Source organism: Stegostoma tigrinum, chromosome 5, assembly GCF_030684315.1.
Source record: "Stegostoma tigrinum isolate sSteTig4 chromosome 5, sSteTig4.hap1, whole genome shotgun sequence".
NCBI lineage: Eukaryota > Metazoa > Chordata > Chondrichthyes > Orectolobiformes > Stegostomatidae > Stegostoma > Stegostoma tigrinum.
The window spans coordinates 16,711,702-16,732,915 of NC_081358.1; the positions used below are offsets into that span (position 1 = coordinate 16,711,702).

At 42.0% G+C, this 21,214-nt stretch overlaps 1 protein-coding gene across 1 annotated transcript in view; it reads left to right on the plus strand.

Moving 5' to 3' along the window:
• csmd3b (CUB and Sushi multiple domains 3b) overlaps positions 1–21,214 on the plus strand; it is a 1,751,526-nt gene that overhangs the window by 1,644,199 nt on the left and 86,113 nt on the right. The window contains exons 49-53 of the mRNA XM_048529668.2: positions 22–210; positions 9,768–9,953; positions 15,184–15,378; positions 15,942–16,115; positions 16,311–16,484. Coding sequence (XP_048385625.1) covers positions 22–210; positions 9,768–9,953; positions 15,184–15,378; positions 15,942–16,115; positions 16,311–16,484 — 918 coding nt within the window. The remainder of the gene's footprint in view (positions 1–21; positions 211–9,767; positions 9,954–15,183; positions 15,379–15,941; positions 16,116–16,310; positions 16,485–21,214) is intronic.

The window sequence follows — 21,214 nt, forward strand, 5'->3', positions numbered from 1 at the left end:
GTCCCACTGTTTTGTTCCCAGCCTTTTATTGCAGCACTCCAGAATCTCCACCCCATGGTCTAATACTCAGACAAACAGGAGGACAGCTCAATAGTGTTGTTCGCTGGGCATGTGAACGAGGTTACCGGCTTATTGGAAATAGCTCTGCTCTATGCAGGAAATCACCATATGGATTTTACTCTTGGGATGCACCCGCCCCAGCCTGTCAAGGTAAACATATTCATGAGCCTTGGTAGATGTTTGCTTTTCTCCTCGCGACAACAATTTTTCTTTCCTTCCCACTATAGTTTTAATTCTCTTACTGGAGAAAGAGGCCATCCATGGAAAAGAACATTATTTTGTACAAAATGATCAGACATTGCATTAAAAGTTCAAAGCCAAAAAGTTGAATTGTACAATTAATCACTGTCATATTTTAACTTAAAGCAGATTCATTTTTTTTGAGAAATTAATACTGTTCATTATCTACCAGTAGACCCTCAATAGTTTAAAGCTAGGATTATGATCATTTGGCTAATGGCCATTCAGCAACTCAGTAACATTGTCTGGGAGAGAGTGAAATTTAATTTCCGGCACATCTCCAGCAGTAAACATCATTAACGGGTTAATCAACTGCTCACCGATGAAAGAATGAGTGCAACAAAAACAGAATTTGCTGGAAAGCTCAACAGGTCTGGCAGCATCTGTGAAGTAAAAAAAATCAGAGTTAATGTTTCACTTGTGAGAAAGGGGCACCAGACCCAAAACGTTAAGTCTGATATTTTTTCCTCACAGATGCTGCCAGACCTACTGAGCTTTTCCAGCAACTTCTGTTTTTGTTCCTGATTTACAACATCCACGGTACTTTCAGTTTTTATGAAAGAATGAGCCCACGCCAGTTTTAATCTCAAGCTCAGAGACACATGCCATCAGTCTCTTCCCAGATACAGGATGTGATTCTTCTGGTCATGGGGAGAGAGTTTTGGGAAAAGACAATTTAAACATTTCTTATGGAACCCTTTCAGGCTAGAATTCAATGTACAGTTGTGCTTTGATAATGTGACCAGGCTACAGATTGAATCTTTAAAGAAGAACCTGATTATATCACACGGTGGATTTTAACTGACTCCTGATCCAGCTGGTAAAGTCACAATTCAGCAGTTGCCTGATTCAGCTGGGAGGCTATAATCAGGTTCCAAATTGACTGCTGCAGGAATCCACACAGTACATCGGACTCCCATGAAGAGGTTAATGTTCTAGATTGTGCCTGCCCACACCACTGCCAAACATAAACCCATACAAAAAAGTGCATGAGATAATGGGACATTGATACCCTACTGCATCCCTAAACCAGCCCAGTTCGTCCCCTCCCCCCACTGCACCACACAACCAGCCCAGCTCTTCCCCCCCACCCACTGCATCCCAAAACCAGTCCAACCTGTCTCTGCCTCCCTAACCGGTTCTTCCTCTCACCCATCCCTTCCTCCCACCCCAAGCCGCACCCCCATCTACCTACTAACCTCATCCCACCTCCTTGACCTGTCCGTCTTCCCTGGACTGACCTATCCCCTCCCTAGCTCCCCACCTATACTCTCTCCACCTATCTTCTTTACTCTCCATCTTCGGTCCGCCTCCCCCTCTCTCCCTATTTATTCCAGTTCCCTCTCCCCGTCCCCCTCTCTGATGAAGGGTCTAGGCCCGAAACGTCAGCTTTTATGCTCCTGAGATGCTGCTTGGCCTGCTGTGTTCATCCAGCCTCACATTTTATTATCTCAAAAAAGTACATGCACAGCTCAAAACTATTTGGTAATTTGAAGATGCAACCAATGACAGATATTTGCAGCTTGATTGCCCTAATTGTGCTGGGCATCTTGCAGTGCCACAGTGATGCCACCGGAAAGTTGGAGGAACAGCAACTCATATCCTGTTTGGGAACACCGCAGCCCAATGTAGGCTTCACAATCTTCAAAATCTCCCCTCCCCCCACTGCATCCCAAAACCAGCCCAGCTCATCTCTGCCTCCCTAACCTGTCCTTCCTCCCACCTATCCCCTCCTCCCACCTCAAGCCCCACCCCCATCTCCTACCTACGAGCGCCATCCCGCCCCCTTGACCTTTCTGCCCTCCCTGGGCTGACCTATCCTCTCCCTAACTCCCCACCTACACTCACCTTTATTTGCTCCATCCCCGCCTCTTTGACCTGTCTGTCTCCTCTCCACCAACATCTCCTCCATCCATCTTCTATATGCCTCCCCCTCTCTCCCTATTTATTTCAGAACCCCCTTCCCCTCCCCCATTTCTGAAGAAGGGTCCAGGCCTGAAATGTCAGCCTTCCAGCTCCTCTGATGCTGCTTGGCTTGCTGTGCTCATCCAGCTCTACACCTTGTTATCTCAGTTGGAAGTGTTGTGTGATTACGCTGCCATTGCCCGCGAAGGGAGCCATAGAAAGCTGACATACAGACACCCGATATTCTGCTTTGTTATAAGTAAATATCAACTCGGGTATCCATTGTACAAAATCACAAGTCCGTGAAGAGAAAAGATGTTACGTTGGAACACACATGGTTGGAAAGTTTGACTCTAAAGATGAAAATCATTATCGCTTGAGGAACTCCGACTCAGAATTGATGAGCTGAAGTGTGAGCTCCAAACGGTGTGACAAGTCAGGGAGAGGAAAGCTACCTGGATACTGTGTTTTATTAGGCAGTCATACCACTTAGATTAACACCTCAAGTTTGGCCAGTTTTTAGTACAGGGAGTTGTGACTCGCAGCAAGGCAGTAGAGGGGTCAATAAGGTAGTGCTGGAGGACCCCCAGTCCTTAAACTTGTCTGACAAGCTTGAGTTTCTTGGTCCTTGTGTGGACGACAGTAAGGGACATAGCAGTGATTAGCAAACTGACCACAACACTACAGTACAGGGAGCTATTCAAGAGTGGGGAGAAGGAAATGTAATAGTAGTGATCAGGGATAGGCAAGATACAGGAATAGATGTTGTCCACTGTTGCCAGGATTGAGTGTCCCAAAGGCTTTGTTGCTGCGTTGCCTGTCTGGTGCTGTATTCAGTATATCTCATCAGGGCTGCAGAGGAACTTGGGATTGGAGGGAAAGATGCAGTTGTCATGGTGCACGCCAGTACCAACAGCAAAGGTAGCAAGAAACACAGCTGAGGGAATAGGAGCAGCAAGGGGCCAAATTAAAAAGCAGAGCCAAAATGGTAACAATCCCCGGATTACTACCTGAGCCATGAGGTAATCAATACAAAGTAAACAAGATTAAAGCTGTAAATGTGTGGCTTAAAGACTGGGCTGGGAGAAGTAGGTTTGAATTCATGGGACATTGGCAGCTGAAATGGGGAAGGAGGGCGCTGCTCCATTAGAACATGGTCCACCTGAATAATGCTGGCACTACAGCCCTGGAGAATCACATAATTCAGTCTATGGATAGGGCTCAAATGACATGTGTGGAGAGGGTGTAGGTTCTTTTATATGGAAACTTATAGAAAACATTAAAAGTGAGGAAGTCTCCCCAGAGGTTATGAAAGATTCCAGAACAAGCAATAGGTCAGATAGAATGGAAAGGCTCTAGAATCTAACCTCAGGCGCAGCAGAAAGAGAACAACTATCAGAAGGGGAAGGTCAACTCAGGACTGAGGGTATTGTACTTAAATGCATGCAGTACACAAAACAAGATAAATGACAGTGCAGCACAGATTGAAATCGGCAGGTAAAATGTTATGGGTATCACAGAGGTGTGGCTATAAGGGGATCAGGACAGAAACTAAATATCCAGTCAAAAAGTCAGGCAGATAGACAGAAGGGGAAGGCTTCCCTTGTTAGTAAGAAACTAAATTAAATCCGTACCAACAAATGATACAGTATTGGAAGGTGTAGAATCTGCGTGAGTGGAGTCGAGTAACTGCAAAGAGAAAAAGACGCATGGGATTTATGTATGGACCTCTTAACAATAGTTGGAATGTGGGGCAGAAAATTAGTCAGGATGTAGATAGGCACAATTACAATAATCACATGGGACTTCAATATGCAAGTGGACTGGGAAAATTAGGTTGGTAGCGAATCCCAAGAAAACAATTCATAGAATGTTTACAAGATGCATTTTTTGAGAAGTTTGTGGTAGAGCTCACAAGGCAATTCTGAATTTGCAATGAGGCAGAGTTGATCAGGGAGCTTAAGGTGAAGGAACTCCGAGAAGATCATGACCATAATGTAATCGAATTCACCCTGCGATTTGAGAAGGAAATGTTTGAATCAGTTATAATACTTTACAATTGATTAGAGCTATGATAATGGAGGAGCTCAGCAGAAATGATTTTGAAGGGGAATCCAGCAAGAAAGATGGTGGAGCATCAATGGCAGGAGATTCTGGGATAATTCAGGAGGCATAGAAAAAATTCATCCCAAAGGAAGATAAAAAATATACCAAGGGGAGGACAAAACAACCTTTGCTGACATAAATGCAACAGAGAAAGTGTGCAATGTGCTGAAGATTAGCGGGAAGCTTTAAAATCCAGCAGAGATCAACTAGTACAAAATAAAGGGGAAGAAGATGAAGAAGATAAGGGTAAGCAAACTAGTCATATAAAAGAAAATTGCTAGAGTTTTTTTTATATATGTAAGAGCTGAGAGTGAGGCAGGAGTGGACATTGGACTGTTGCAAAATGAGGCTGGAGAAATAATAACGAGAAAGAAAGAAGTGACAGAGAAACTGAACAGGTACTTGGTACTGGGATAATAAAATGTGAGGCTGGATGAACACAGCAGGCCAAGCAGCATCTCAGGAGCACAAAAGCTGACGTTTCGGGCCTAGACCCTTCATCAGAGCTCTGATGAAGGGTCTAGGCCCGAAACGTCAGCTTTTGTGCTCCTGAGATGCTGCTTGGCCTGCTGTGTTCATCCAGCCTCACATTTTATTATCTTGGAATCTCCAGCATCTGCAGTTCCCATTATCTCAGGTACTTGGTACTGGGTGGGAAGACAACAATGCGATATTAGGATTTCAAGAGAGTCAGAGGCAGATGTGAGTGTGGCTATCACTACAGAGAAGGTGCTGAGAAAGCTGAAAAGTCTGAACGTGGATAAAATCCCTGGGCCAGATGGACTATTAGCCAGAATTCTGAACGACATAATTATGGAGATTTGTGGAGGCATTGGTGGTGATCACACAGCAATTACTGAAGTCAAGCATGGCCCCATAGGAATGTGAAAATGGCAAATGTAACACTCCTGTTTAAGAAGACAGGGATAGTCACTCAGGGTTATCAGATGTTAATGCTGTGGGATGGAAACTGTTGATGTCTGTCGCCCTCCCAGACCAATTCCAATGAACATAATGATTACAGCCATTGCTGTTACTGCGAAATACTTATATATTTATCTCTTAGTCAATTTAACACTGCAGCAAAAAAAAATGCATCAAGTTCTAAACAGAGCTGCCTTGCACTCGTGACTGAGAGTTAGATGTTACCCATTCTGGTCAAGAATAGCTGGCCAGGCATCAGTCATTCAGCTGAGTCTATCCTTCTTCTCTGAACCTTGAGCTCAAGCCAGGCCCTGCTTCTGTGATGATTGCTCCGACGTTATCACTCCCAGTGTCTTAAAACTCATTTTATTATATTTTATCTTGATCTTCCGGAAAGATCAACTCCCCCCAGGACCCTTATGTTTCTGAGATCATCCACCCAAGGATTGTACAGACAAGGCATCCCTGTTCCGTTATCCTCGGTTTTAACTTTAATTTAGTAGCCTTGATAACCATGAAGGTTGAGCAGCCCTTGTCACCACATTCCTGTTGAATTCATAGTCCCTGGTTCTGCCCTGCACAGCAGGCTGTTGTTCCAGTGAAGTTAACCCTTTCTCCTGTCATCCTCATCGAAATTTAGCTGTTCGCCATTCTGGTGTAGGAATTAAGATGCAGCCAAATGGCTCTGTGGGGAATTTAATTCTGGGGTTTGGAGTCAAAAAGTTTGGATGCAGAGAAGATTGTGATCAAAGTTTAACTCTACACATAATCAGACAGATGATAGAGTATGAGAAGGAAAGGTGCCATGAGTGAGGAGGTGATCATTGATCATAAGCAAAACCCTGGCTTTGATGGGAGTGTACCTAGTCCAGCACTAGACCTGGCATGTTTACATATGCCTGGGGCTAGAACTGCAAAGTGCAAAGATAAATATTTGGATAAATGTGTTTGGTGGGAATTTGGGAATGGGTAAAACCTGTAAGGCTGACCGGGAGAATTGCCAGGATGTATGTTTGATTATGTTTGATGGTTTACGGAGATTGAGGGCCTTTTCCTGAGACTCACTGTTTGAGGAAAGACCATTTTACCTTCCATTGTGCTGTAAGTAGCAAGTACACAGTGAAGATGAAAATGGCTATGACCACACCTGGAGTTGGCAGAGAAAATGCTTCATTCTGTGAGGGAGGGGGCTGTAATTTTGATTCATGTGAGGGCCTTCAAAGGGCAACAAACTCATGCATTGAAGATGAAAATGCTATCTTTTTGTGAGTCCATTGTGTAGTGATGTCCTCATTTCAAGTACTCTTGACTATCTCATGCAAGATAATGAAAGAACCCCACTCATGTTTGTGATGCACTGGCAATGCCTATATATCTGAAAAGATGGAACCCAGTTGTCAAAGTAGCAGTAACTTGTAATCTACTCATACTTTGCACATGGTGGAGGAGCTGCTCACTTCACACCTTGGACCATTGAACATTGTGTAGCACTGAGGATAAGTGGGATCAGTGCCATCAATTAGGTATAGCTGGACAGAGATTTGTGCACACAACTGACGGTGAAAAATGAACATACGTGAACATAAGTTTTGAGAAGAAAGGAAGGATTAAATGAGGTGAAAGTGGGTGGCACATATGTTCATACTGGTGCAGATATGGCTAATGTGGTGAGGTGTTCTGAGTCAGTGAATGGACGGCGCAGAGGTCATGCAGGATTAGTGGTGTAGGATATGGCTGGTGGACATGGTGAGATCAGGAGAAGAAAGTTAATGAGGCTTGGTGGTCGGAGTGAATGCAAAGTATCAGAGAGCAGATAGTAGCACATACTCAGGTGGAATAGTGAAGGTCAGTCACCTTTTTTTCAACATTACTGGGCATTATACCAGCCAATAATCTCAAACCAGATGCCATGTTCTTCTCTGGTGGTCTAGGAGCACCAATCCATGCAGCAGGATGCCCAGATTCCTGTCTGCAAGTCTGGGTAACCAATTTCCACTTGTCTGCATGTCCAGAATTAATCATGTAGGCTAATACCAACCCTTGGCCAGGTCAGAAATGTAGTTTTAATTATGGAATAGTGTCTGGATGCCAAGATATCCCAGCAGTGGTGAAAGTTCCTGGCTCCAAGTGACTGGGAAAATTGGGCTAGGATCAGGCGATGAGGTATCTAGGTAGTTAATGTAGCGATTTTCAGATGATGATGTGAGAAAACTCTCTTGAACACGGAGGGAAACTGCTTGAAACTAGGCAAAAGTAACACTTGGATGTTTTCTGGCAAGATTCAGCTTTACTATAAGTTGACAATAACCCGTTAGTCTTTGTTGTAACATTTAATTCTCAAAATGTGAGATTGTTTTGCTGGAGCTTGCTAAATCACTCAGTTAACAGAAAAAAAAAACATTTCTGCTGCTGGAAGTGTAAATGCAGTTGCATTAACAGAATGTGATCATACTGGAATAGTTTAACAAGCTGAAAGGCAATAAATTGCTTAAATTCAACAGAAGGAATGAGTGGGAGCAAATTAGTGCAATTTTCTGGAGTTTTTTTACATGTGAGTTGTGGCTACCTGATGATGAAACATACTAAAAAATATTGTTTCATCTCTTTTAGGGGCAGCACGGTGGCTCAGTGGTTAGCACTGCAGCCTCATAGCACCAGGGACCTGGGTTCGATTGCAGCCTCGGGTAACTGTCTGTGCGGAGTTTGCACATTCTCCCCATGTCTGCATGGGTTTCCTCCGGGTGCTCCGGTTTCCTCCCACAGTCCAAAGATGTGCAGGTTAGGTTGATTGGCCATGCTAAATTGCCTGTAGTGTTCAGGGGTGTGAAGGTTCTAGGGGGTTGGGAAGCTCCAAGTGGCGGTGTGGACTTGTTGGGCCGAAGGGCCTGTTTCCACACTGTAGGGAATCTAATCTAATCTAATCTTAAATGATGGAAGCATGGAAAGGATAAGATATTTCAGACTATAAACTCGGAAACTGTAAGTAGGACACAAATATAGCAAAAAAAAGGAGAGATTTTTTGGAAATGAAGATCAGATGGAATTGTGTTCTGTGCACTTTAGCTGAGCAACATTATGTGACTTTTCAGAGGAGTAATGAGTGTTTTTAAAAACAGACGTGCGAATACAATGCACCCAAATAATCTAGAAGCCTTCAAAGAAGAAGCATCTTGAATCAAAGAATAAATTTGTTTACAGCAAATAGTTTACATGTTAATAATGAAACTTGGTTGAATTGCTTTTCTTCCAAATAACAGTCAGGCAGGCAATTTGATCATCTTGGTAGTTAAAAATGTTATGTATACATTTGTGTTAGCTTGTTGAATGATGGGATTTAATTTTTAGTAAACTCTTCCTGACTGAGTCATTGTGTCATAGAAATGACAACATGGATTCATTTATGAAAAGCAAGCTTTTTTTTAGACTGTGTTTGTTGTCACTACAATTCTAGGAGGCGGTCTCACCACTAGAATGGCAACAATGATATAAAACTTGCATCATGGCTTCTGGTGTTTTTTTTGTACCAGCCTGGTGCCTGCAAAATTAAAGAACCATTGAATCCGAGGAGCTCTTAGTGTCTCAATGCATCCTCATTTGCTGTCCCACTCCCTGAGCAAAGTTGCAAGCTGAGAAGTGAATGATGTGGCCAGGAGTGAAGGGATAGTGCCAGTGCAAAGGCAGGGGGGCTTGTGAGTGTGATGTACAAAGGAGCAACCAGAACACTCTGTCAAAAGGGGAGCGACCAGTCGCCAGAGGCTCTGTTGTGGTGGTGTGATTTTATCACCAGCTTCTACATAAGTAGACATTTTTGCCGGTCACATTGGTGTTGGAAGTACACTCCAATTTTTTTTATTCATTGACAGGATGTGAGAGTTTCTAGTTCTGTTCTTTTTATTAATATATAATATCCAATGTAACTGCTAATTACATCTGTTTTTAATACCAATCATTGAGCTGTGCAGTGACCTCATGTCGAGGCTATGAGGTACAATGGAGATATGTCGGGTGACAGGTATTGATGAGCATTCATTCTGGAGTGTTCAGATGTACTGTTTGCCTCAATTTGAATGAAGGAATGGTGGAGAGATAAGTTACTTTTCTAAGTAATAAAATGGGAAAAAAAAGCCTTGTTCAGCTCCTATCCACTGTTATAACCGGTTGAACTAGAAGGCAGTTTTTGCCCTCCAATGCTTTCTAAAGAGCAATGAATGCTGGCAGAATATATGCCACCCACATCCCATGAACAAATGAAAAAAGAACTTCACTTTCCAACATGGTTTAAATGCACTAGAGCACCAGTGAATTATATTGTTGAGTGATACAAGAGAGCTGAATGCTTACTATCCACCATTTATGGTATTTGCAACAGCAACAATGCTGTTGTGGAAAAACCGACATTAGTTGACAGGTGCATTTTCAATGTCATTTTAATGAGTATTGAACAAATGGTTAACTGGAAATGTTCAATTATTACTGACACACAAAAGTTTCTGTTATTGAGCATCTTTCATGGTATATTCTACTTGTTCCAGCAATATCTTGTGGTGTGCCCAAAGCCTCAGTGAATGGAGGAGTATTTGCAACTGATTACTCAGTTAACACTCGGATTAGCTACTTTTGCAATGACGGCTATCAACTTTCATCAAAGGAGCAGTCTACTGCAGTATGCCAACAGGATGGTACATGGAGTAATCAGAACCGACCACCACGATGTATGGGTAAGGAACCTAGGAAACTGACCTGGAAAGTCCTCTCCATGGCTGTTGTGATGTAGGTTTAAAGCTGGGCTGCATGTGGATAGAAATTAAATTCTTACAAATATGTTGCATCTAATCTTCAACATTTATGCTGAAAATGTCCCCTTGATTTTGTAAAGTTATGCAGTACAATTTTCACACTGAAATTGGGCAGTTTGGATATTAGTATGTGAATTTTTCACATATTTGCATATCTTTGTCCAGTTTCAGCACATGTTTGCCTTAAAGTACCAGAATTTTAAAAAAAATTAGTTGTTCTAATGCAAATCCCCAAATGTTTGAACTTCAAGTTACTTGAGTCAGTTTCTGTGTTACTTCATGTTTGCATTAGTGTAAACCTTTTGGGTGGCATAAATGCCTGCATGTAGAATAGGATACTACTTAGGTATTTCATTGTGATCAACAGCACTAATGTGGAGGTAGTGCAGTTGCAAGTTTCACATAATTCTTTGGCATTTAAACACTACTCTCAGCATTTCATGAATCCACCATACAAAATTACAGATTGCTCTGTTGGTATTCTAGTCTTCAGACTTATTAAAATATTTGTCATATTCACTTAATTGATGAGGTGGCTACATATTACATATATATATTTATAAAACTAAGGAATGAAAAATAAGCACAGTAAAGTGAGCAGTTGTTTTTAGAACTGGAGAGGATTGATCAATGTTTTCGGCCACTGTTCTTTCCAATATAAATCGGTGCGCACTTTCAACATTTGGAAATGACATGGAAGCTGGAAATCAGCAAGGAAGTTAGCAACAAATTTCATAGACAGAGGAGTAAAATTGGCAGTCACGTGGCAGATGAAGTTTAATGAAGACCACTTTGCAGAGTTTATTTGGAAAGAAAGATTAGGAAATGCAATATACAATAAAATGTACAATTCTGAAGTGTGAACATAAAGAAAGAACAGGAAGAAAGGGACCTGGGGTTGTTTATACAATGGTTTTTGGAAGTGAAGAGCAACTTGAAAGGCTGTCAACAAAACAGATGGAATCCTGATGTTTATGAATAGAAGCATCAAGCACAAAAGCCAGAAATGATGCCAAATATTTTTAACATCCTGTGTGTGCTTATTGCAATGACTTCCAGGAATCAAGCAATCAGGAGGACATGAAAAACATTTAAAAAGCATACAGTAGAGGTGCAGCTAAAGGGCATCAAGGATAAAAGACCCACAGCAAAAGACTAGAGAAGCTGAGTTTGTCGTCTTTCGAGCGGAAGAGGTGAAGGGGAGGTTTAATTGAAGCGTTCAAAACCGTGAAGGATTTGAATTCGGTCTTTGGGGAAACTGCCCAATACTAGAGGACACAGATTTCAGGCTATAGACAAAATAATGAGAGGTCAGAAAGGTATTTTTTTTTGTGGAACGATTTTTTTTCATTTGGATTGTACTGATCAAATAGATGATGGAAGCAGATTCAAAACAATTTTCAAAGGGGAATTGATAAAGATTTGAAAGAGGAGAAATTGAAAGGCTTTCATTCAAAGACCCAGCCCAAACACAATGGTCTATTATTCTAAACTCTAAGAAATGTAGTAATGCCCATGTAATATACCACATTAGCAGATGTGCAGTTGTTATTGTGTTGAGGGATTGTGAGGGATTAGTTGCGGGAAATGCGGGGAACACCATCAAGACCAACACACCCCCTCCTTCTGGACACCACCCCAAGGCCTCCCACCGTCCCTTGACCTATTCATCACCACCTGCAGTTGGGACATCAATCATCTCAACCTCTCCATCCCTCTCTCCCACTCCAAACTCTCCCCCACTGAATGTGCAGCTGTCTGCTCTAATCCTAATGTCACCACACAACCCACGGACAAGGGAGGCACAGTTGTAGTATGGTGCACTGACCCCTACATCGTCGAGGCCAGGTACCAACTCTCCGATACCTCCTCCTGCCACCCCCTTGACCATGACCCCATCCCGGAGTGCCAAACCATCATCTCCCAAACCATACACTTACTCATCACCTCAGGTGTCCTCCCACCAACAGCCTCCAATCTCATTGTTCCCCAACCCCGCATCGCTCAATTCTATCTCCTTCCCAAATTCCACAAACCTGACTGCCCTGGTCTACCCATTGTATCTGCCTGCCCCTGCCCCTGCCCCTAAACTTATCTCCACCTATCTCGACTCCATTTTCTCCCCCTTGGTCCAGGAACTCCCTACCAACGTCTGTGACAGCACCCATGCCCTCCACCTCCTCCAGAACTTCCAATACCCTGATCTCCAACACCTCATCTTTATGATGGATGTCCAGTCCCCATACACCTGCATTCCCCAAAAGGCCCTCTGCTCTTGCTGCCCTGCAGGCCCGACCAGCAGCACCAACCCCCCCCCTCCCCCCCACCACCTGACACCGTCATCCACTGAGCTGAACTCATCCTCACCCTCAACAACTTCTCTTTCAAATCTTACCACTTCCTACAGACAAAGCGGATGGCCATGGGTACCTGCATGGGCCCAAGCTATGCCTGCCTCTTTGTAGGTTATGTGGAACAGTCCCTCTTCCAAAGCTACACTGTCCCTAAACCCCACCACTTCCTCCGTTACATTGATGACTACATCGGCACCACCTCGTGTTTGCACGGGGAGCTCATCCACTTCATCAACACCTTCCACCCAACCTTAAGTTCACCTGGACCATCTCTAATACCTCTCTCTCCTTCCTGGACTTCTCTGTTTCCATCCCTGGCAATCACATGGAAACCAATATCCATTTCAGGCCCACCGACTCCCACAGCTACCTAGAATACACCTCCTCCCACCCACCTTCCTGCAAAAATGCCATCCCCTTTTCCCAATTCCTTCGCCTCCACCACATCTGCTCCCAAGATGAGGCATTCCACTCCCGAACATCTCAGATATCCTCGTTTTTCAAGGACTGCAACTTCACCCCCTCCCCTCCCCTCAGTGGTCGAGAATGCCCTCACATTTCCAGCAAATCACCCCTCACACCCCCGTTCCCCAATAACAACCAAAACAGAATCCCCCTCATCCTCGTGTACCACCCCACCAAACCCCAGATCCAACGCATCATCCCCCGACACTTCCACCATCTGAAATCCAACCCCACTACCAAAGGCAGTTTTCCCTCCTGACCCTTCTCTGCTTTCCGGAGGGACACCTCTCTCCAGGACTCCCTTGTCCGCTCCACACTCCCCTCCAGCCCCACCACACCCGGCACTTTTCCCTGCAACCACAGGAAATTCTACACCTGCCCTTACACCTCCTCCCTCACCCCCACCACAGGCCCCAAGAAGACTTTCCATATCAAGCAGATGTTCACCTGCACATCTGCCAATGTGGTATACTGCATCCGCTGTTACCATTGTGGCCTCCTCTGCATTGGAAAAAACAAGCGGAGGCTTGGGGACCACTTTGCAGAACACCTACGCTCAGTTCACACTAAACAGCTACACCTCCCATTCACGAACCATTTCAACTCCCCATCCCATTCCTCAGATGACATGTCCATCCTGGGCCTCCTGCAATGCCACAACGATGCCACCTGAATGTTGCAGGAACAGCAACTCATATTCTGCTTGGGAACCCTGCAGCCCAATGGCATCCGTGTGGACTTCACAAGCTTCAAAATCTCCCGTCCCCCTACCGCATCCTGAAACCAGCCCAGCTTGTCCCTGCCTCCCTAACATGTTCTTCCTCCCACCTATCCCCTCCTCTAACCTCAAGTCCTCCCCCCATCTCCTACCTACTAGCCTCATCCCGCCCCCTTGACTTGTCCACCCTCGCTGGACTGACCTATCCCCTCCCTAGCCCCCTATCTACACTCACCTTTACTGGCTCCATGCCCGCCTCTTTGACCTGGCTGTCTCCTTTCCACCTATCTTCTCCTCTATCCATCTCCTATCCGCCTCCCCTTCTCTCCCTATTTATTTCAGAACCCCCTTACCCTCCCACATTTCTGAAAAAGGGTCTAGGCCCAAAACGTCAGCTTTCCTGCTCCTCTGATGCCGCTTGACTTTCTGTGTCCATCCAACTCTCCACCTTGTTATCCCCAGAACATTATCTGGGTCTCTGATTTAACAGTCCAGTGATAATACCACGAGGCCATCACATCCCTATTTTGTAAGTTTACTGGATTTGGTCTCCACACAATCATGTGCAGGCGATAGTCATTAAGGCATGTTGTATGTGCTTTCTTTGGTAATGATGCTGGTCCTCTTCAAGTAGGTGGGGTCCTCAGCTTGAAGGAAGGAGGGTTTGAAGATGCCAGTGAATATCTCCACCAGTTGGTCTGCATAGGATCTCACTGCACTGCCAGGAACTATGGTTTCACAGCTTTCTGTGCTCTAGGGTGAAATCTGAATAAGGATTTACATGATGCCTTCATACAGATGCTGAACTCACATTATAAATAGCCCTTAGAAGCCTTGTAAACATCATAGAACTTTTCACCCAAAAATATTATGTTATCAAATTTTGCTTCGAGCAAGAGATAGTTATCATTACCAGCCATAAATGCTGAAATTTGTATAATATTTCATAATATATTGGGCCAGATTTTGCTTTAGAGCTAATAGTGAAGTGGAGAAATGCGTGGAATATTGTTAAATAACAGAATAATGTTATCAATGTTCATGAAAGTCGGGGGGAAAAATAAAACCAGGGCTTGTCCATGCAGTAGAAGTACATTTTTAACAGTTTGATTCGTCTTTATCATTGTTAAACATCCCTTCAGGCACTGAAAATTAACTTAAACAAATACAGAATCACATTCCTTCAGATTTTATTTATTGTTGGAGATTATATAACTTTATCTTTCTGCCTCTGTTATGGCTCTGTCTATCCTTCAATCTTACCTTTCTTACCTTTACTGAATCAATTTTCTCACTGGTGCTTGCCAGTTCAAACACTGCATTACTAATTATTGGTTGATTAAGAGGATGAACTGTTGCTTGTTGTTTTTGTACAGATTCTGCACCACTTGATGCTCCAATTCCTGTGCAAATTCTACATGTAGACATGTACAATACTGACTGCAGTAATTTGGTCACCATTGAGAGAAAATTCTGGCACACTTTTATGTTGCACTGTTATCAAAATTTTCTCACAAGGAATTGTACTGACTGGTCACAAAGAACAGATCACAATCATCTGCACCTGGATTTTCCAATGTTCTCATCAACCTTTTTATTTTTATTCTGATACAAGTGACGACCTGTCCCAGCATCAGTTCTTTCACACTGGAGCACGGGAATTGGCGAGTGGTTAATGGTTCACATTATGAATTTAGAACAAAAGTTGTCTTCACCTGTGACCCTGGCTACTATCGAATTGGTCCAACTACCATCACATGTTTGGCTAATGGAACTTGGAGCTGGGCAAGAGAAAGACCACACTGTCAAAGTATCTACCACTTAAAATTGCTTCAATTCACTTTCATTTCAAAAGTTTTAATTAAAATTTCCTTGATACTAGTCTATAATTATTTAAATACTTGAATGGTGGAAAATCTGCCATAGTTTGATCTTCTATTAGTTAAATTTGTTTTAATTATTTGACCATCTAAACTTTATTTTCATGCTGATGAATTACATACGTATATATTTATTATTGCAAAAATTATATTTCTCCCTTCCTTTTCATATGTTTATCAAAATGGTGTTTAAATGCTGTCTCGAGAGTGTCTTTTGTAAGTTGCTACTTGGAAGTACTAAAAGAAACCTGTAGTTGTCATTTCCTTTTAAAAACATACCTTCTTCTGTAAGAATTGTCTTAATTTGGAAATTGTAGAGAAAATGACAGGCACAATGTTGAGTTCCCAACACATGACGTAACATTAAAATGAATAAACTCTTCCTAAGCCCAAAGAGTCAACTTTTAGTATGATATGTATCTTAGCAACATATACTCTGAGGCAGCGACTGCTCGATGTGCAAACCTTATTTTCTTTTCTTTTCCTTTGTTAGTTATTTCTTGTGGAGAATTAGGGCATCCACCTAATGGGAAAAAGATTGGAACTCAAACTACTTTTGGAGCAACAGCTATTTTTACCTGTGATGCAGGCTATATATTGGTTGGTTCAATCGTTAGAGAATGCCTGACATCAGGGCTTTGGAGTGGAATGGAAACCAGATGCTTAGGTATGACGGCATCCTTCACAAATATATGTAATTCAAGAGAGAGAATGTAATACATGTTTTGACCATTTGGCTTGAAATGTATAGTCTAAAATCAAAACTGAATTGCTTTATCATAATTATCAAATCATAAGTGTAATAAGGTTTTTTTTTCTCGAGATTAAAATTGCACTTAATCTTTTCATTTAATGTTTTAAGCTGGGCACTGTGGATTTCCAGATCCAATTGTCAATGGTCAAGTGGTTGGAGAGAATTATGGCTACAGAGATACAGTGGTTTACCAGTGTAATCCTGGATTCCGTCTGATTGGTTCATCTGTACGGATATGTCAACAGGACCACAACTGGTCTGGTCAACTTCCAATCTGTGTGTGTAAGTGAAGTCTTTTTTCTAGTTTCTTGAGATTCCAGTGAAGGAAAGCTCTGTAAACATGAAGGTTAATAATGTCGTAGCTACCTTATAGTGCCCATTCCTCATAAAATCATCATGAATGATGGACCTTCATAACATATCTGAGGTAACTTACATGCATATGGTGTAAATGCAAAGTGTCTGGAAGCCTGTGTGCAACATGTATGAAAAGCCCATGTAAATACCTTACTTCCATAATAATTGACCCAAGATATATGCAATACCAAATCAATGTTCCAACCACAGATCATTTGCGCAAAGACAGGTAATTTGGCCAAAGTAGCTCATGTTGACATCCATGCTTTACTCAGAACTCTTTCCAACTTTCCTCATCTGACTCTGATCAGTTGAATCCTCTATTCCTTTTTCCTTATCAAGCATTACATGCATCTATACCTTTCATCACAATTGTTTCCTCAAGCAGTGAGTTCCACATTCTCGACATTCTATAAATAAAGAGACTTCGTCCGAATTCCTATTTGATTTCTTGGTGACCATTTTATATTGTTGATTAATTTTTGCTCTTTCCACAATTTGTAAACCTATGTGTCTTCCTTATCAAAACGTTTCATAAATTTCAATACCATTTTGAAGCCAGCCTTCAATCTTTTGTTTCACAAGGGAAAGAGGGTGATCCTTTTCCAATAGCTATCCCTTTGCATTTCCACAAACACATTTGTAAATTAATTTGTAGCCATTCAACATTTCTATATATAGTAATATGATCACCAGTTGTTGTTTAGCCAATACTCAATGAGAGTTAGTCAACTACTTTATTTTTCTATTCTAACTCCTCCAGAAAAAAATACAGATTTTTGAACACTTCTTACCAAAATTTGATGCCACATACTTTAGGGTTAAAATTTGTTTGTAAATTTATAAATGCCAATTCTGAAAATTTATAATGTTTTCTTATAATTTTTGCTGTCTTCCTCACTGTTGATTGTATCCCCAATTTGATGGCATCCCCAAACTCGGAAAAAGTATTTTCAATTCCAACGTGAAAATCCATTAATATAAATTGAAAATCATTGTGCTACTAGCACTGTCCTTGTAGCATTTCACTTTCTAATTACTTATATTTTGAAACCAAAATTTATCTCTCCTCCTTGCTTTCTGTCCTGTGTGGTATGCTGCCTTCTCTTGATCCACTTCTTTGACCTGATTTTTTTTCCGAAAACGAGGTACATTACATTTGCTACAATACCCATATCTAATTTCTGGAAAGAATTGTACAAGATTGCTCAAGTAAAACATTTCCTTTTGGAATCCATCCTGAATGCAAATCATTAGGCAGAACTTGGTACCATCCAGTCCATGTCCTCCCCAGTGTGAATTCATCTGTGGGGTAAATTACTTTGTTGGGTAGGAGAGTGCAAGCTTAGGATCCTATCTTCTTCCTAATTGCAACAATCAAACTGCAAGCAGAAGGCTCAGCATGGGGAGGCTGGAGAGCTGACTTCCCACTTGACAGCTAAGAAGACAGCCCCAGCCTATTCAGCCTCTCCCTATAATTCAAACTCTCCAACCATGGCAACATCCTTGTAAATCTTTTCTGAAATATTTCAGGTGTCATGACACCCTTCCTGTAGCAGGAAGACCAGAATTGCATGCAGTTTTCCAAAAGTGGCCTAATCAATGTCCTGTACAGCCGCAACTTAATTTTATAGTTCCCCTTTGTCATTCTAACTGTTCTCTTTTGATTTCTCACCAAATCTGTTTTGTATCCTCTGTGTGTTTTTTTAAAATCTGCAACCCATCTACTTACCATACATTTTTTGCCATCAATTTTTACCTCCTTCACTGGATTTCTCTGTGCACTGGCGTCAAGGGCACACCCTCCTGCTTAGTGGACCTTAGGCCATGAATTGAGTTAAGCCTAGGTTTCCATTTTGGTAAGAAGTCTCAAGGGCTGATGAGAGAGGGGGTACTTCATGCAATACCCACTGGTGAGGAGCCATGGATTTGGATAGAAAAGTGATTTCTGGGAATTTCACAGACCAAGCTGGCAAGCTTGATCAAGAGGTAGGAAGCGAAACAGTGTGGACACAGAGTTAGGAGCGTGACATGGGTGTACTGATTTCTTTTTTAAAGCCAAGAATTGTGGCCTTATATTGAGCCCAAGAGACATGTTACAGATACATTCGCATCTTGCCCATCCTCAGTGTATGCACTGGAAGTTGCCAGTCTAAATCAGGCCTCTTCTCCCATTGGTTAATTTGTAGTGACAATGGTATGATGCCCTGAACACGCTGCTTCCTCAACACTTCACATTGGGGAGGACATGGACTGGATGGTATGAAGTTGAGTATGAAGTGGGCATAGAAGCCCAATCAAACAAGTCTCCTGGGCAAAATATGTCTTTTCTCATCCACAGTGTCCCATTAGTTTAGCTCATTCTTCTTATTTTACTGAAATACAAGTTCCTTGAACTGTGTTGAACACCATCTTAAACATCACCCGTTGCTTTTGTACCCCATTTGATATTAAACCAGAGAGAAATTAAAGTTTTAGATGGAATGGAACAGTGTGTGGGGTCTGACAGAGCTCCCCTAACTCCATTCCCTTATTTCTTGTGCTCTGGAGCATCTTCAATCCTGTGATGCTGCAATCAACCCAAATCATGGATTAATGGTAAAATATGAGAAGCACAGAATAAGGTACTTAGATGCACTTTGCATCATTTGGAGCAGGATTATTCCTTGGGGTTGTTTGTTTGATTCGTTGTTTTTTTTAAGAAATGGTCAGTGGCCATTCATTAAAAATGTAAACTTAAAAGCCATTAAAGTGAAATTTCCATGTTTATTTCCTCTGATCATTGAAAAGAAAATGAGTTAACTTGGATTTAGTTTCTTTAAATGGAAATGAATAAATCTGGAATAAGGAGTAATGCCAAAGGGAGGATTGAGTTACCACACAGATAAACATGTACAAGGAATTAAACCTTGTGAAGATTTGCACCACATTGCATTAATATCATTTTAAGGGATAAGAATGTGCCTTTAGCTATGGATAATACCAGTTTCAACAAAAATTAACATTCTCTCAGCATGATAAAAATGCTAACAAAAATTTTATGAGATTACTGTACTAAGCATTTACGTTTAAGGCTTTTATTTGTAAAATGTTAATTCTATCAGTGAAATTAATCAAGTCACATAATTCATGATCTTGAAGTGCCCTATAATATTAGGTGCAGTTTTCTGCATTCCATCATTTGGGATGACTCATGAAAAAATAATTTAACTGACCAGTGGAATATTAGTAAGATATTTTGCGTATTGTGCATGTATATAAAAAGTGAGAAAAGGAGCAGTTGAATTTTTTATACATTGCAACTTTGCAAAGCAATTTCTTAAAGCAAGAAAACTGAAGCTATTCACCGATTCCCTTTCTGACAATGATTGATTGAGTTATTGATATTTAACATGATGGTATTGTACAGCTGCCCCATATTCATGACGATACTCCTCAGCTCAAGTATGTGTAATGCAAACTAATATCAAACCCATTTGATTAGCCATTATGCAGAAAGGCAAACTTTCAATCACACAGGAATTATATATTTACACATTAAAAAAAGCTCTTTTTTCTTTTTCTTTTTTTCTTCCCATACCCATTCTACTTCCTTTTCCTTCAATTTCCTGTTCATTCTCTGAAGCATTGAAACATTCTGAAATATATTAGCTTGGAGGACTGCAAAACTCTCACTCAGATGGTTGCAATGCTCAGCAGTCAGGATGCATCCTTCTATAATGTTTGTGCCCTGGAGCTCTCAGGAGCTGAAGTTGAAGTTGGTTATGTTCTATTTCCATACTGACAAGGAAGGGACTGACAAACGTTTTGTAGCCCTAGCCAAAGGAGCTCATGACCTTATTTGGTTAATTAGAGCCAAAGTATAAAAACAAAACTACACCTGGAAGTAAAAGTAAAGACCTGATTCTTGTGTTTTTTTTTGTGGGCTAAGTCCAAATTGCATTGAGATTTTTGGAGTGTTTATCGCTGTAAGACTTAACAGGTTCTCTTGCCCTATCTTCGCAATCCCACCTCATTAATTAACTACCACAGCCCTATGGTGTCCCTCATGTCTAATTCTAGCCACATTACACCACAGATGACGTTCCCACCGGTCAGCATTCACCTCAAAACGGACCGTCATCCCTTACACTGTGCCATCTTTAAAAACCAGTTGTACACCTGGAGAAATATTGTCCATCTGAACTGCCCTGCAGCATTTGTCCCACACATGGCAGACAGGAGAGAGGCAGTGTCCTGCTTTGTGGGCAGGATCTACACATCCTGCTGTTTGGGGGTGATGGGGGGCTGGTGGTTGGGGTGCTGGTATGGAAGTTCCTCCTTTCTTAGGACCTGCAGTAGAGGTCATCATACCAATTATGCCAGCTTGGTCCAAGTTTACCACCTGGATTAAAATCCTCCCAGCTGGAGGAATATTGAACACTTTAGAAAGGAGATCAATGTCCTGCATTTAATGTTGCCAGATTAAATTCCACTATCATCTCTGTAATATCTCACATTCACCCTATCTCTCTGCCACTTGCACCCACCTTTGACGAGGCTCACGCTCTCACACTGTCAGTATTGCCTGCAACATCATCAGTGTTGGCTGCAACATCGTCCCCACATGCTCTTATCCATCCCAACCTCCAGCTCCATTGCCTCTGCATACCCTG